The sequence below is a fragment of the Podarcis gaigeae genome, assembly GCF_964106915.1.
Source record: "Podarcis gaigeae genome assembly, chromosome: 3".
Lineage (NCBI taxonomy): Eukaryota > Metazoa > Chordata > Lepidosauria > Squamata > Lacertidae > Podarcis > Podarcis gaigeae.
In genome coordinates this window covers 13,480,833-13,497,332 of record NC_139680.1, presented here as the reverse complement: position 1 = coordinate 13,497,332, position 16,500 = coordinate 13,480,833, and the positions used below count along the sequence as shown (strand labels likewise).

General features: G+C 40.6%; 2 protein-coding genes across 14 annotated transcripts in view; one reads left to right on the top strand and one right to left on the bottom strand.

Annotated features, from left to right (window-relative positions):
* Positions 1-16,500, bottom strand: part of PLCB4 (phospholipase C beta 4) — a 665,275-nt gene that overhangs the window by 496,052 nt on the left and 152,723 nt on the right. For 10 of the 13 annotated variants that reach the window (XR_014561903.1, XM_083730054.1, XM_083730046.1 and 7 more), the window contains 8 exons: positions 15,799-15,889; positions 15,079-15,174; positions 13,512-13,612; positions 9,574-9,609; positions 4,787-4,928; positions 3,795-3,879; positions 3,430-3,554; positions 2,000-2,051 (listed from right to left, as the gene is read on the bottom strand). Coding sequence is in view for 12 of the 13 variants with exons in the window: in XM_083730054.1 (XP_083586180.1) it covers positions 2,000-2,051; positions 3,430-3,554; positions 3,795-3,879; positions 4,787-4,928; positions 9,574-9,609; positions 13,512-13,612; positions 15,079-15,174; positions 15,799-15,889 (728 nt within the window). In the remaining variant the exon portion in view is untranslated. The remainder of the gene's footprint in view (positions 1-1,999; positions 2,052-3,429; positions 3,555-3,794; positions 3,880-4,786; positions 4,929-9,573; positions 9,610-13,511; positions 13,613-15,078; positions 15,175-15,798; positions 15,890-16,500) is intronic. The other 3 variants (XM_083730047.1, XM_083730055.1, XM_083730044.1) reach the window with 1 other exon arrangement.
* The window catches only part of PAK5 (p21 (RAC1) activated kinase 5), a 264,301-nt gene that overhangs the window by 194,586 nt on the left and 53,215 nt on the right, over positions 1-16,500 (top strand). The gene's annotated exons all lie outside the window — the stretch shown is intronic.

Here is a 16,500-nt window from a genome sequence, read left to right as displayed (position 1 = left end):
CATGGGGTCACGAAGAGTCGGACACGACTAAGCGACTAAACAACAACAGCCTCTGGCTGGTTGAAGAGCCTTCTGTCAGCAAAGGGATGCATCCTTGCAAATATTTATTATATTTGCCAGTTCAGCCCTGAACAATGACTGCTCAATATAAATATACTTTTTTAAGAAAGGAGGATACTAGTACTCACAGTCCTTTTCTTAGGATTCATGTCAGCCTTTTCTCTCTCTCCCAGCATGCAACTGCCCCCCGCCACCCCCCGCCATTCAAACAACTCCGAAGGCAAGAAAATTCAACATCAACTGATCATGTCTACAATAGGCTTTGATCATTAAATGAGTGAGAGTGTGCATGCATGCAGAAGCAAAAGAGAAGTGAACTATTAGTAACTTGTCTGCAATCTGTTCTTTTTTGACAGAATTAGGAGTCGGGACACATTCATATGTACACATAGGAGAGATTAAAAGAGAAAAATATATTTATTGCAAACATTGGCAAGTCCTCTGTAGCCTGTTCAGTCCCACCTTAACCTACAGATGGCCTACAATCAGTGATTCTAAACATCAGGAGCTCAAAATGCTTGTCTCCAAAAGGAAGTTAACATGATAAGCTTTCAACTTCTTCTCTGGCTCAGATAAGAAGCTACACTCTTGCCTCAGTGTAGGTAGGAGTATTTGTGCCACCCCGGCTTTTCTTGGAGATGTTGATTTTTTTCACCTCCTATGCAATGCAACGCAGACACCAGTGGTGTTATGAGTATGGTGGTTTGAATTTAGATCACCTCTGAAACGAGCTAAGTCATTTCCTGGTTTTTTATCTTTATTTTTTGAGAAGTGGTTCATCTTATTTATAACACAATCCAATGTGTATGATCCTGTGACTGACTTTATATCACTTAACAGGGCTGTGGTGATCAGGTTATGCCTATATAAACTAAAGTTATTAGAAGAGAATATTCATCTTAACCAAATACATACTATATGGAAATTAACAACTGGAGAACAAAAAATGGAATGGTAGCCAAGAGGCTGATATTGATGAACTGGGAGAGTAAAGATATGATCTCCTTTAAGCAGTGGATTGGTAATATGATAAGACTTGCAACCTATGAACAGACTGCTTACAGATATAGACTCTGCTTGGATAAATACAACAATATTTTGAATAAATTTATACAAAATGTAGTAGAGTATTAATATTTCTATTAGTATTAGGATAATAATATCAAATTTATAAAATAATGTATGGGTTAGCGTATTTTTTGTATATATTCATATACTTCCCCCCCTTTACACAGTTCTGTGTTTTGTTCTTTTTCCTTCTTTTTGTATCACTTTACTGCTTTATATTTGAATTTCCCCCCAATAAAATATCAATTAATAAATGCAAAAAGGTTATACTTATATAACCTTAATGCACACAGTTTTTTAGATCATTGAAGTGCAACATTCTATTGATCTTAAGCAATTCAACAAAAATGAGTTGAATCATAAACGTGGCTGTTACTATCCTAGCTCTGAAACATTCATATATTTACATGGCTTTGTTCGTTTGTTTGTTTTTGTTATAGCTCCTATTTCTTCTTTTTAAAGTTTTTTTTTTTAAAAAAAATGGTTGTAACTCAATACATTCCAGGAATATAATATAGTTGCTCTTTCATCACTGAGGATAATCATTGAGTAACCGTGCAATCTTATACATGTCTACTGAGAAGCCCCATTGAGTACAGTGTGAGACTTATTCCCAGGTAGGAAGGTATATATAAGATTGCAGCCTAAATCTCCCTTCTGTACTGTTCTGACCCTCCTCCTGTTATTTATAGAGCATTATTCCATGGTTCCTTAACTTCTTTCTCCCAAGTCTGAAAAGGTCCAGATCTTTCAGCTCCCTTTCATAAAAAAGAACAGGGAACCTCATCTCTACATCCTGTTTTTCATTTGTAGCACATAATTAAAAGTAACATAGCTCCACATAATGCTAATAGTTTAAATCGTTACTCACCCGCACGACCCATTATATTCAAATTTCCCCTGATTCAACTGCATTGCTAAATCTGTCAAGAGACAAAAATAGTTTAGCACCTTGTTCCTGGAACAATACCGAGCTTGAACAGCCTTCTTAATCTAAGGGAAATAATTTGTACTTGATAGCCAGTTAAACTAAAATGCCTTATGCGTTCAGCGAAAATACTAAATTCTGAAATACAGGAACACTTAATGCAGCTTACAATGTTTTAGCAATGTAAAATACATCCATAGCGTAGTTTGCATCATGTCATGACAGTTGACATGGGAGGAATAAAGTGCAGCCCATGGATCAGCTTCAATTTCTTGGATTCTTCTTTTTTAGAGCAGGACATTTCATTTGATTCTGCTATGTTAGATGCAAAGTCCGCCTGAGTGGTAGTCCTTCTTCTCCTCCAACCTCCATTTAGATGCTTCTCTGTGTAGTGGATAGAAGCACCCAGCACTGATTATGCCAAAGTCCTGTGCTGGGTACTTGTAGCCACTCAGAAGCTGTGTATCTCTACAGTCGTGGCCTAGAAGCCCCCTCCATCATGCAGTGGTAGAAACTGATAGCTCTCAACAGATAACCTTACAAACCACTACACTGGACCATTGAGATGGTAAGCATATTCTGGGTGCCGAAATCCCAATGGAGCAGAAAAGACTATATATGCGACTACGTAAAGTTCCTACCAGAGAAGAATGGCAGATGAAGTTGATGGACTCCAGTGTTGTCCAAACTTTTTTCAAAGAGGGCCAGATTTGATGAAGCAAAGGGCCGTGAGGGCCAACCAAAAGGCCACCTTTTTTAAGATTGAAGTTGTTGAGCCTTTTTTATGATTTTACCCCAAAGTTGTTGATCTTTTTTTAGGGTTGAAGTTCAGCTACCGATTGATTGATTGATTGATTGATTGATTGATTGTGTGACTGCAGTATATTGCCTATTGCTTTCATTTTATGGATCAATGGTCTTGTTAGATAGTAAAATTCAAATTCATGATAAATTGCTGTTTTAGGAGTTTTTAAAAGTCTGGAATGGATTGATCCATTTTGCATTACTTTCTATGGGAAAGCGCACCTTGGTTTTGGAACACTTTGGTTTCGGAACGGACTTCTGGAACGGATTATGTTTGAGAACCAAGGTACCCCTGTACTATATAGGCTACAGCTTTGAGCCCCTACCACCACACAGATTAATCCTGTACTATAAAAGGACACGTAGAGTCTTGCTTACTTTTTCGTTGTTTGATTGATTGCTCTTGATCTTATTGCCTGCCTGATTTGACACACATTCTCATATTTATCCATGCGACTGAATCCCCCAATAATGCCAGGAGCAAAGACTACAACATCTGCTGCAGAGTTACTGCCCAAGCTGTTTTTTTCTTTTTTTGAAATTTAGATTCAGTGGCCCTGACTGCCTACCTGGGGTCTGATAGTTGAGCGAGACCATCTGGCATCCAGCGTTCCAGAAAATTTGAGGCATGTAATTGCTAGAATCCACTCTTCCTCCCTTCGGGTAAATCCGACTCATTTGCCGTTTATTATAGCTGTGTTGGTTTGTTAAGGAAAATGGAATAACCAAGCAATGTATAGACTTAACGATCATTTGCTCACATCTTTGTTTTGGGTTTGCATTTTTAAAAAATGTACTAACATACAACGCATTTCCCACAGACAACCATCTTACTGTATTTTATTAAAGGACTGTGCGTTGCTTAGGCACAAAGCAGCCTCCGCAGAGGTAATGACAAAACATTCCCATTATAGCTCTCTCAGTGCAAGGATACTTGACAAACTCAATTGCGTGTGTTTTCAAATAACCCAGACCAACAGACTCATTAAAAGAGGACATATTGTAGTGAATGTTGCGTTCTGAAAAGAAAACAGAAAAAAACCTTCTGTGAAGTTCTGAGAGTGGTAGGATTAGTACACGATCGATGCCCACTAGAATTTTAATAGTGAACAAGAGCATCAAAATAAAGGAAAAGGCAGGGTATAAACTGCCATGGTTAAAGTCTTTGAGGGCAGAAACTGGAAAGTGATGGAAAATTCTAGATTCATTTCTGATGCAAATATTGTTTTGACTATTTCAAGGTCACGCTGAGCCAGGAGAAATAAATTTCTGTACTCAGCAAACTGCTCTCTTCCTCTCTCTTACTTTCGTTTATACCTCATATGTCTGAAGTTTTCCCCCTGAAGTTTTTATAACAAGCCTCTGCCATTTAGTAAAAGTTTTTCTTTTGGACCTTTGACTCTGCATGGTCTTTTTTTATTTATTACAATATGCTGTTCGTCATAAACATCTATGTCTAAAGAAACAGAATGCCACATTAATAGTATCTGGATCATGATCATCAGCTATTCTCTAATCAAGGCTTCTTTTCTAAGCAATTGACAGGTTTAAAGCCAAAAAAGGCATGAAATTTAGAAATAGTAGGTATTACAAGCAAACCCCAGACACTTATGCCAACCATATTTTAATGGACAGGAACAAGCAGACAAAGGTACATCAAGGTATCTGCGATATGCAAGCATTTTAATTCATAGGGCTGTGTAGATTATCATAGTCCTCGTAATCTGGTGCCTCCATGTGGACAACGGAAGAAATAAAATGAAAGGAAAATGTGATCTTAAGAGCCATACATGGGGGTTTTGTTAAATAATAATAATAATAAAAAAAATTTATTTATATCCCGTCCTCCCCAGCCGAAGGAACTTGAGAGGCACAGTAAGGAGTAGGACAAATGTATTTTATATACATATTTTTAAAAATAGTTACCTTCTGCTACATGGAAACCTTGAAACTTAACAGGCTGAGCGTAGTTGATCAACGTTGATAAGTACGGGTGTATATTCGTTGTGGCACCTACATATTTGTAAGAAGCCATCCATGCTTGCTCATCTTCTGCAGTTATGACACCCTGGAAGCATATTTAGGACAAACAGCATTTCTTTCTTTGTCCATGCGGGAAGAAGTTCAGGCAGGATTTGGACAGAATTTCTAAAAGCGAGCGCAAATGGAAAACAGCATAGAAAAGCCCTTCTCTAGCATCAGCGCATGGGCATAATGCTTAAATACAGTGAAAAACGTCACAGGCAAGAAAGTCAAGAGTAAAAAACAAACAAACCCAAAATCCCTCCTGTGATTATGTGACAATGTATGACCAATGTTACTAATTTTCACGTTATACCATCAGTGTTTTATACAGCAACTTCAGAGGAGAGGTTCCTATCTTGGCTCCCTAGTGCTTACGATCTAAATTTTACGTAGCTCTTGGAAGAAGGAAGTGAAGAAAGATAAACAAATGGGAAAAGGGAATAAAAGGGGGCAAGGGTAACAGGGGATGAGAATACAGAGCAGTCTTTTGAAATCTTATATATGTAAGGCTAACAATTGATCTCTAATAGGACAGAAAGGAATAGTACCCCAATGAAGGAAAAACCTCACAGAACTTAGGGTATGGTTACCATATTTTTTTCAATGAATCCAGGGACACTTTTTTTGTTTGTTTTGAAGCTGAGTAGCAACAGGGAGTCAGTAGTGGGGGTGGAGAGGCCCTTCTTTCGCACCTTGTGAATCATAAATGTGCAGAGTTTTTAAAAGACTGGGCAACAGCACACCGCGTGCCCATGACTCCCGAGCCTTCCCCAATCTCCTGCCCCCTTCCCCCTTGTTTTGACAGATCAGGGGAAGCTCAGGAGTTGCGGGCAGGTGGCTGTTGCCTAGGAGGGGTGCAAGGCGGGCAGTTTCTCCACTAGGCATGGTGCAAAGCCCTTCTTTCGCACCCTGTGAAACATAAATGCACAGAGTTTTTTAAAAACTGGGCAACAGCCACCTGCCCGCAACTCACAAGCCTCCCCTGATCAGTCAAAACAAAGGGGGCAGGAGATCTTTTACTGTTGGACGTCCCCAGTTCCCATTTGGCAGTGGCGGCGGCAGCTGCAGTCAGCAGCCCGGAGTTAGCCTGGTAGCGCAGTTGGCTCTGGCTGGCTTCAGGAGCTGCTTGCTGCCATGGTGTCCGCCATTTTTCCTCGCCAGAAGTTCCAGCAAGGAAGAATGGCAGGCACCATGGCAGTGGGCAGCGGGCAGCTCCTGAAGCCGGTCAGAGCCAACTGGCTCCGGGCTGCTGAGGCTGCCACTGTCACATTTCCCAGGGACAGATTTGCAAATCTGGGGACATTCCAGGGACGGAATTTGTCTGGGGACAGATTTGTAAATCCGGGGACTGTCCCCAGGAAACGGGAATATGTGGTAACCCTAACTTAGGGACAGGAGAAACTGAAATCAGGATTAGGCTACAGTCAGGTTGATGGGACATCCACTTTGGGCAGATATTTAACTAGCTCTTATGGCACCAAGGCCATGCAACTCCTGCATAACATCCCATCTCAAACTCTTGACTTGGAATAATGGTCATATGAGTGATGACAACAATCTCTGTTCTGTGTGGGGCTCTTCACTACATTTAAAACCCACCTACAAAGATGATGCCACAGTTGCATGTGTCAAAATGGCCACCTCGACATTGGCAGACACCCTCATTCTCCTCCCCTGATGTCAACAAAGGGCTGGCGCTTGTGGTTTTTATGGCTGTGTATGGACTCCATTTCTTAACTGCTTGAATGTGGAGGGAGTAAGGAATAGAGCTGTATCCTGGCATTGTGCCACCCTGAAAGCTGGGAAGGGTCAGCACTATTTAAAGTTGTGTGTGCCAGCAAAAACAAGGCAGTTGGGGAACTCCGACCGCTGGATAGCTCAGCTGGTTAGAGCATGGCGCTGATAATGCCAAAGTTGCAGGTTTGATCCCCATGCGGGACAGCTGCATATTCCTGCATTGCAGAGGGTTGACCTAGATGATTCCCTTCCAGCTCTACAATTTTGTGATTCTATTTTTTGTGTCCCCACATCCTTGGGGGCTGCTAAGGGGGTGGGAGGGGATTGGCCTGCCATTCTGTCTAAGACAGATGGTGAAAAAATGGTGAAACGCCTTGATCAGAACAAGAACTACAGTGGGTCCTCTGGATGCGAACGGGATCCGTTCCGGAGCTCCATTCGCATCCAGAAGCGAATGCAACCCAGATTCGCCACTTCTGCTCATGCGTGTGATGTCATTTTGACTGTCTGCGCATGTGCGAGCGGCGAAACCCAGAAGTAACGCATTCCATTACTTCTAGGTCGCCATAGCGCACAACCCGAAAATACTTATCCCGAAGCTACTTCAACCCGAGTTATGACTGTACAGGCAATAATAAAGGAAAACTTTCTCAAGAGTGCCATTGCAGCACTGAGTATAATAATAATAATAATAATAATAATAATAATAATAATAATAATATTTTTTTTAAAAAAAATTATACCCCGCCCTTCCGGGCCAGGACCAGGCTCAGGGCAGCTAACATCAAAATATATAATAGGTTAAAAACATAAGGTGAAACAAGCAATTAAAATACAGATTAAAATCAGATTAAGATCAAAATAAAATCCGATGGCAACCCATGAATTCTAACTATAGGCGTTGGGGACATTAAGTGCTCCCCAGGCCCAGCTGTTTGTGCTGGTCTTATATGGTCTGGTCAGAAGAGTTAGGAAGGCCACTTACACTTAAGTGCTGCATGAAAGGTGTGACCCTTCTGTATGATGGCATGAAAAAAACATGGGATTCTTTCTCCTCCAACCATGAAAGAATATGGTCACCTTTCTTTCTTTTTTACATTTCTGTGATAGCATTCCTGATGGGGGTCAAGGGAGTAGAAGTAGAGAGGAAAAGGGATTGCCTACATATCTGAGGAAGCTCTCACCCAGAAAACGCCCAGTAGCTCTGTTTCAAAACAATACACAACCTTCAAGCCTCATGCATGCATTAATTGGGTCATCCAAAGAACCATGGACAGAAGGAAAACATCCTCCAGCACCAGCCTACCTCTAACAGGTAGGGTTTTACAGAAGAGTTTGTGTTCTTACTTCTTCAAGAGCTTGCACAAACAGAATGAAACCCTGCGGTTTAGTTTTTACTTTTCTCATGCAATGCTATAGGGTGAGGTGAAGAACAGCCCTCTGAGCATAGCTGTCAACTTTTCCCTTTTCTTGCAAGGAATCCTATTCGGAATAAGGGAATTTCCTTTAAAAAAGGGAAAACATTGACAGCTATGCTTCTGAGTGGAAGAGGGCTTCTGCACCTGGAAGAAATAACTTTGGAATTCTGTGTTTTATTTCTTGCAAACCACTCACAAATCAATAATTATAAGTATTATTTCTATGATTCATAAATGGTTTTTTTTTAAAAAAAATAATTTAAATAAAAAAACAATTTCACTGACTATTGATTAGCAGTTGAAAACTGAAGCCTCCATCAACAGCTTGAGTTTGAGTAGAGACTGGTCTGTTTAGCAATCTGGGAACTGCAGAATTCTTAGAGGACACTTCCCCTCCCCACTGACCGCAGTTACCACAGAACTGTTACATAAGCTGCCTGTTACCAAACATTACTAATTACAAGTGACCACTTAGATTCAGCAGCTATTTTCATCTCATAAGCTCCTGAGATACAGGCTGTTTTTAAGGTTAGAACAAGCAGCAAATGCTTTTTCATCCACCCCACCCACACAGAGATCCAGTCCATCCCCAATAATGTCCATTACACCGTCATCTTCCAATAAATTGGAGTAATTTTCATAGCAGATTGTAGTTTGCCACTGAATATCTTCTCAGTAGCCAAGATCCATTAAATGAACTGCACGGAGAATTTGTACCCGACGTTAGGAAAAGGACTACAAAATGTGTTTCTGCAGGGTAATATAGACAGAACAGATATAAGTCCATTGAAGTCTGTTCAGAAGCCCATTTTCTTCCAAGTAAGCAAAATATGCAAAGAAAGCTTTCGAATCTAATATTTCTGCTGTCTGAAAACCAGACATCAAATGTATGCATCCCCATTTGAAATAAAATCAGGGGTACACAGGAGCAAAAGCTGCGCCACGGCTTTTCTTACTGAACTAAACTGATGGTTATGGCATAATAGCAGGCTGCTTTAGGACCTCAACGTTTTGCAAGACCAAACTCTGCTACGTAAACAGCAGAAAACCCCATAAAAGACAGGGCAAGCTGAATACTCGGTAGGCCCAGGAATCAGAAGAACCTTGATAGTAGGGAAATGGGGAGAAGAGGAATGGGGAAAAGAGGTTCAAGCGAAGCATTTCTAGAAGAAAGTTTAACATGCAACCCCCCCAAATAAAAAGGAAGAGAAAGCCAGAGGAGGATATGAAGAGATGAGAAAGAAGCAAGAGTGATTTATCGCTCTCCAATGAGCTATGTAAACATCTGCATTAAGCTAAGATAGAGGAAACATGCAGGCAGTCCAGCATTCAACTATCCTACCAGAGAACTGAGTTTGCTATGCACTACAAGGAAAGAGCCACCATCAAAATCAGAAACTATTCCTGAGGAATAGCTAAATAAAGAGAATAGTTAAATAATGCAGGAAGTTAAAGAATGCATTCTACAAAGCAGCTTTGTTAGATGCAGAGAAATAAAAAAGTTGGAAAGCTATAAAATATCCCAAGGATCACCTTTTTATTGTTTTCTTGTTCAGAATCGTCCACAGCCTAAGGAAAAAATACATATATTATCCAAAGAAGTTGCAGCATGACACTCATATCTCAGAGAAAGCAGGATGCAAGAGAAAGCACTGGGCATATTTCTTCAATACGGCGTCGACCCAGCTCCAAAAATTCCAGGATGAAAGTGATCATATTGACCCATTTCCAAATGAGTTCAAACCAGGTTTGGGGAGTTCTAACTGTATGCTGGGAGCTGGAAAAAGGGGGTATATGCTGTTAGCTCTGCTAGACTTCACAGTTGCTTTCAGCACCACCAACTATGTCAGCTGTCCCCATTGTCTTATGGAGGAATGGGGCATTTTCTACAGCAGCCCCCCTTACGTGGAACTTCCTGTCCCAAGAGTTTCTGCCATCTCCTTCTTTATTTAAATTCCGCTTATGGCCGAAAACTTTTCTTTTTCATCAAGCCTTTGATTCAGTTGCTATCCACTGATTATAGCTTCATGCAGGGGGGTTTTTAGTGCCTTTTTTAGTCTGGAGGTGTGCTTTGTATTTACTTGGTTATTTTAAAGATTTGATTATTGCCATTTATTTATTTATTCAATTTGCTTTTGTTGTTTATTACATCCCATAAGCTCTGTCAAGCATCTCCGCTGGAGGAGGAAAGTGGAACAGAAATGTTAGTACGCATTGTTAAGAACAAATTCAATACATCGTTTCTGTTGGATCCATGTGCAAATCATGGGTGCTGTTTAATTTTAAAATGTTCTCAAGGTTGGGAAGGAAAGCCTCCCTGTACCAAGGTGGGTGTTGGATGGGGGTTCAGATACGTAATTGAAACAGTTGGAAGAAACAAAAGTGAACTGAAGCTCTTATCTGACCAAACAGATTCTACAGCTGTTTGAAGCACATTCTGGATAAATCTATCAGACAGAAACCTGCAATTCTGCCCCTAATCCTGAAAAACAGTGACTAAGATCCAAAACAATGGCTAATATCCATTGGATAGTTGATTATTGGAGGAGCAAAGAAGCCAATCCAGATCACAATCCAGGACAGCCCACTAAGTGGTCACTTGGTTCATTAAGTAACTACCTTCACCCTAGTCTATGAGGAGTTAGATGCAATGTGGATACCCAGAGGAGGCAAAGAGAAAGCACATAGGGTATTATCATTTCTCGATTAGCAAATTCTATTCCAGAGACTTTAAAAAGTTATCATTCTTGGGAAGAATATTGGTAATCAAAATGAATGTACTGCCAAAAATGTTTTTATTCCAGTCAATACCATTGATCAGCAACGCAGGAGACTTCAGAAAGTAGCAAAAAGATATTATTAGATTTATCTGGCAGGGGGGAAATCCAAGAATAAAAGATAAATGGTTGATAGATTCTAAAGATAGAAGGGGATTCTCTCTGCCATATTTAAGATTATATTATGAAGCATCCTGCTTATGCTGGCTAAGGGAATGGATATTATTAAAAAATACTGATGTTTTAGACTTTGAAGGTCATGACAATAGATGTGGTTGGCATGCCTATTTGTGGTACGAGAAGATTAAAGTACATAGAGCTTTCCTAAATCATGTAGTAAGAAAATCGGTTTATGAAGTATTGGGAAAATATATTTTAAAAAAAATTAGAACAAAAAACAGCATGGTGACTTTTCCCACTGGAAGCAATATCTTTTAAAAATTGAATATGAGAAATGACTGGGTAACATACAAAGAACTGTTGATAGAAGTAGAAGATCAACTAAAATTAAAGAAGTTTGAGGACATAAGAGGAATTATTAACTGATTGGTTACAATACCATCAACCAAATGATATATTTAAGAGGCACAAAAAAAGATTTTCTTAATGAAACCTCTAAATTTGAAAAAGAGCTGTTAATAAACAAGACTAAATTGCTTTAAAAATGTATTAATTAGTATTACAATGGCATACAAAAGATGAACAGGTTAAATCAGTTATGATACACTAAGCGAGGGATTTTGGATATAATATGCAATTTACAGCATGGGATAAGCTATGGAACAGGGATTTGAAGTTCACAGCATGTTATACGTTGAAAGAAAATTGTATGAAAATGATGTATCATTGGTATTTAACATCCTAGCATTTTGAAAGCACATCAAAGTGCAAGTAGATAAATAGGTACTGCTCTGGCAGGAAGGTAAACGGCGTTTCCATGCGCTGCTCTGGTTCACCAGAAGCGGCTTAGTCATGCTGGCCACATGACCCGGAAGCTGTACGCCGGCTCCCTCGGCCAATAAAGCGAGATGAGTGCCGCAACCCCAGAGTCGTCTGCAACTGAACCTAACGGTCAGGGGTCCCTTTACCTTTAAACTACCTTAAAATGTACAAAACAAGGTCAATACATGCTGGAAATGTAAGGGAAAAGAAGGCACCTTCTATCATATGTGGTGGACATGTAAGGTAGTAAAAGAATTCTGGGAGATGATATACAATGAACTGAAAAAATGTTTAAAATAACTTTTTTCTAAAAAAAAACAACCCTGAAGCTTTTCTTTTAGGAATTCCAGGGGTCAAAATTCAAACGGATCAGAAAAGACTCTTTCTGTATGCAACCACGGCTGCAGAGATGTTAATAGCGCAGAGATGGAAAGAAGATAAAAGTCCCGACCAGAGAAGAATGGTAGATTAAGTTGATGGACTACGCTGAATTGGCAAAAATGACTGGAAGAATCAGAGGCCAGGAAGACCAAAAGTTTAATAAGGAATGGGGGAAATATATAATTTATCTTAAAAACCATTGCAAGCAATTAAAATCATTAGTAGGATTGGAATAACACTTGTTGTTCAATGTTGAATTTTGAGTATAATGGAGATTTAAAAGATTTGGATTAATAAAAAAGATGCAGGAGAAAAAAGTTAATATTAGGACCCACAAAGGGGAGGAGATTCTTTGGAATTCTCTTTTTATGTTGGTTGTTGGATTATTGTTTGTAAATTTCTAAAATCTGAAAAACTAAATAATTGGGTTTTTTTTTAAGTTTTTGGCACAGAAAGAGGGCTTCTATTGGTGCAGATGCCTGGATCAAGGTTAGAAGATAGGTTGGGTAAGAAGGAAAGCGCTGCAATAACAACAGCCGCAAAATAGTTCAAATTTGAATCTTTCCCTTGGACATGCACAGTTTTGATGTGTCTGCTGTCCTGGTGCTTTGTGCTTTTTAAAAAAGAGTGATTTGGTACTTGGGGCAGAAGAATACCAAATAGGAACAATTAGAGTAATGTCTCCCTTTTCAGTCTGTTCTCACAATCGACTGGTATCATTTCATACTGACCCCTTCAGATGTGCACTTCCTGTTACTCTTCAGACCTATAATTTGTTCTTGTTCATATTAGCAATGATTTACCATTGGGATGCGGGTGGCGCTGTGGGTTAAACCACAGAGCCTAGGACTTGCCGATCAGGAGGTCGGTGGTTCGAATCCCCGTGACGGGGTGAGCTCCTGTTGCTCGGTCCCTGCTCCTGTTCACCTAGCAGTTCGAAAGCACGTCAAGTGCAAGTAGATAAATAGGTACCACTCCGGCGGGAAGGTAAACGGTGTTTCCGTGCGCTGCTCTGGTTTGCCAGAAGCGGCTTAGTCATGCTGGCCACATGACCCGGAAGCTGTATTTACTTGGCCAATAAAGCGAGATGAGCACCACAACCCCAGAGCCGGCCACAACTGGACCTAATAGTCAGGGGTCCCTTTACCTTTACCTTACCATTGGAAGCATTCAGCAGGAACCATACAGGCAAATAAAAGAAGTTTATAGACTTTCAGCAAGGAATAGAGTCAGGCCCTTTCTTTGTGACTTTGACCAAAATCGTATGTTCTTTCTACCTACAATTAATAAGCACCATGACCCCATGCTCCTGGACATGTCAACAAAGGAGAAGTTGTCCAATTAAAACGTATGCGAGAAAAGCTATCCCACCTTTTTCACATTGTTGGCCACTGATTCTTTTTGGCTCAAGTCGTCTGCAGACAGCTCACTTCCAAATTTGTATTCTGGGTGGGCTTCTTCTTCCTGGTCAGCTACACAAAAACGCAAGCAGAAAACACTGAAAGACAACGACGACTAAAATGCCAAAAGAGCCAAAAATAAAGCAGAGGCTTTAAAAAAGCAATATGAAAGCATCTAAGAAGCTTTACTAGTTTTCTAAAAGAAAGTTACATTTCAGGAACTACAGCTCTGCAATACAGTAGAACCTTGGTTCTCGAATGGCTTAGTCATAGCTGTCAACCGTCCCTTCTTTGGTGGAAAAGTCCCTTATCCCAGTGTCGTGTCCCACTGCTGTCCCTTATTGATGATGTCCCTTAAATTTCCCAGGTTTCAAAGGAAGCAGCTCCTCTCCCTCCCTCCCTGCCGGCCAGGGAGGAGGGAGGCTCCAACTGTGTTGCTTGGCTGCGTTGCTCACCCAATAAGAAGTCTAAGAATGACTGGGGGATGGAGCTTGCATGCCTTGTGCCCGGCCGCATTGCCTGGGGACTCGCCTTTGCTCAGCGCTTCCCAGCGGAGAGGTGACGGTGGTTTTCCTTGCTGCATCCCCTTTGCCGGGTTGCTGCGCTGTGGGAACCACCGCTTGAGGCTTCGTTTGGCTGCTGGCTGGGCTTTCTGCCTTTGGCTCGGAGGGGCTCAGAAGTTGAACATTACTGTGCTCATTGGAAAATCCCTTATTTTGGCTGCTGATCCCTTATTTTTAAGGCTGCTGGTCCCTTATTTTCAAATCTGTAAGTTGACAGCTATGGGCTTAGTTGCCAAACAAATCAGCTCCTGAACGCCAAAAACCCGGATGTAAGTGTTCCGGTTTTCAAACATTTTTCGGAAGCCGAATGTCTGACGTGGCTTCTACTTGAGTGCAGGAAGTTCCTGCAGTCAAGTGGAAATCGTGCCTTGGTTTTTGAATATTTTGGAAGTCAAACGGACTTCCGGAACGGATTCCGTTCAAGAACCAAGGTACCACTGTAGTTAAACTACTGTATGGCTTCACATCTACATAGATAAAGGTACCCTATGCCTGGTAATTCTTCCCCTAGTGAGGTGACAATTCCCATTATCTGCTCTGTTCATCCAGGCCTGTTGACCACCGTAGGATCAGTCCACCATATTATCAGTCCATGAGTGATGTTTTTATGAACTCCCTGGACTTCTTGCACATATCTTTGGAATCCAGAGCTCAAATATAAAACTAAGGACATTTATGCTGGAAGTGAATGTTTGCTTAAAGCAGGGGTTGTCAATCTGGTCCCTACCACCCACTAGTGGGTGTTTCAGGATTCTAGGTGGGCAGTAGGGGGTTCTACAGCACAAGCTGAATTCTCCTTCCACCGAGCACTGGTGGGCGGTAAGGAAATTTTACCATCAAGAAAGATGTGTTAGTGGGTGGTAGAAGATTAAAGGTGTCATCTAAGGCTATACCTTTCAAATGGTTTATCAGCCAAGCTATCATAATAATCAGTTAGAGGAGCTGAAAGGAGAGTGGTTTTGAGAGCCACCTTACCACTTTCTATCTCTTCTTCATTGTCATCTTCCAAGATGCTAACAGGAGCAGCCGTTTCACCAGCTTCCATCATACTTTTCAACGTTTCAAGCTGTTCTATTTAAAACAAACAGGCGCACACACACATACACACAGAAAGGCAAAATATATTTCGTAAATAAAAATACAGTCATACCTCGGGTTAAAGACACTTTGAGTTAATTCTTTTCAGGTTGCGTCCCGCGGCGACCCAAAATGAAATTCACCACCCCATTGAGACTAATAACTAAAGAACTATCCTTTATGCAAAAAAGAGATATTTTGTAAAAGCATAAGGTACATTGAAAAGGAAAAAAGCACTATGACGACATAGCAATTCAGCAATGCTTTAGAACAGGGTTTCCCAAACTTGTTTTTGGACTACACTTCCCATTATCCCTGACCTCTGGTCCTGCTAGCTAGCTAGAGATGAAAGGAGTTGTAGTCTAAAAACAGCTGGAAAAACCCTGCTTTTTGAAGAGACTGTTACTGCAGTGCTTCATGAAAAACAACAGAACAGTAAAACAGAAAGTCTATTTCGGGTTGAGAAAATACTAAAGGTGGCCGTGATCATATAGTAGTTAGTACTCTGCATTGTGAGAAAATACTAAAGGTAACTCTTAGACAATTTAGGCAGGAGACTACAATGCTGGTGTTCTTGTGAAGCTTACTCTTCAGTACTTTCAATAGCACTTTACTTACTTTTTTCCACTTCAGTTTTCAACCTTTTGTTTTTAATCAGGATTTTTCTTTTGAGATCATTGGGGGAAGGCAGGGGTCTTCCTGGTTCGAGCTGCAACCAAGAAAAGAGGCATAATTAGGAAAAGAGCACAAACATTTACAATTCGTATTGGCAAAAACTGCACAGAACCTGCCTGCAGCCTTAAAATCTAAACACACACACACAGGAGGGAAAGACGATGCTAAGGGAAAAATTAAGACAAACAGAAAGAGACAAAGTGAATTAAATAACTCGGTTACAGTACAATCCTGTATGTGTCTATTGAGAAGCAAGTCCCTTTAATTGAACTTACTCTTAGGTAAGTAGATATAGGACTGCAGCTTTAATTGGACAAAAGCCTTGGGAAAAGAGATATACCGTATTTTTCGCTCTATAAGATGCACCAGACCACAAGACGCACCTAGTTTTTAGAGGAGGAAAACAAGAAAAAAAAAATATTCTGAATCTCAGAAGCCAGAACAGCAAGAGGGATCGCTGCACAGTGAAAGCAGCAATCCCTCTTGCTGATCTGGCTTCTGGGATAGCTGCGGACCCTGCATTCGCTCCATAAGACGCACACACATTTCCCCTTACTTTTTAGGAGGGAAAAAGTGAGTCTTATAGAGCAAAAAAATATTATGTCTTAAGATGCTTCCTAAAAGGGAACGGTCATAAATATGTCC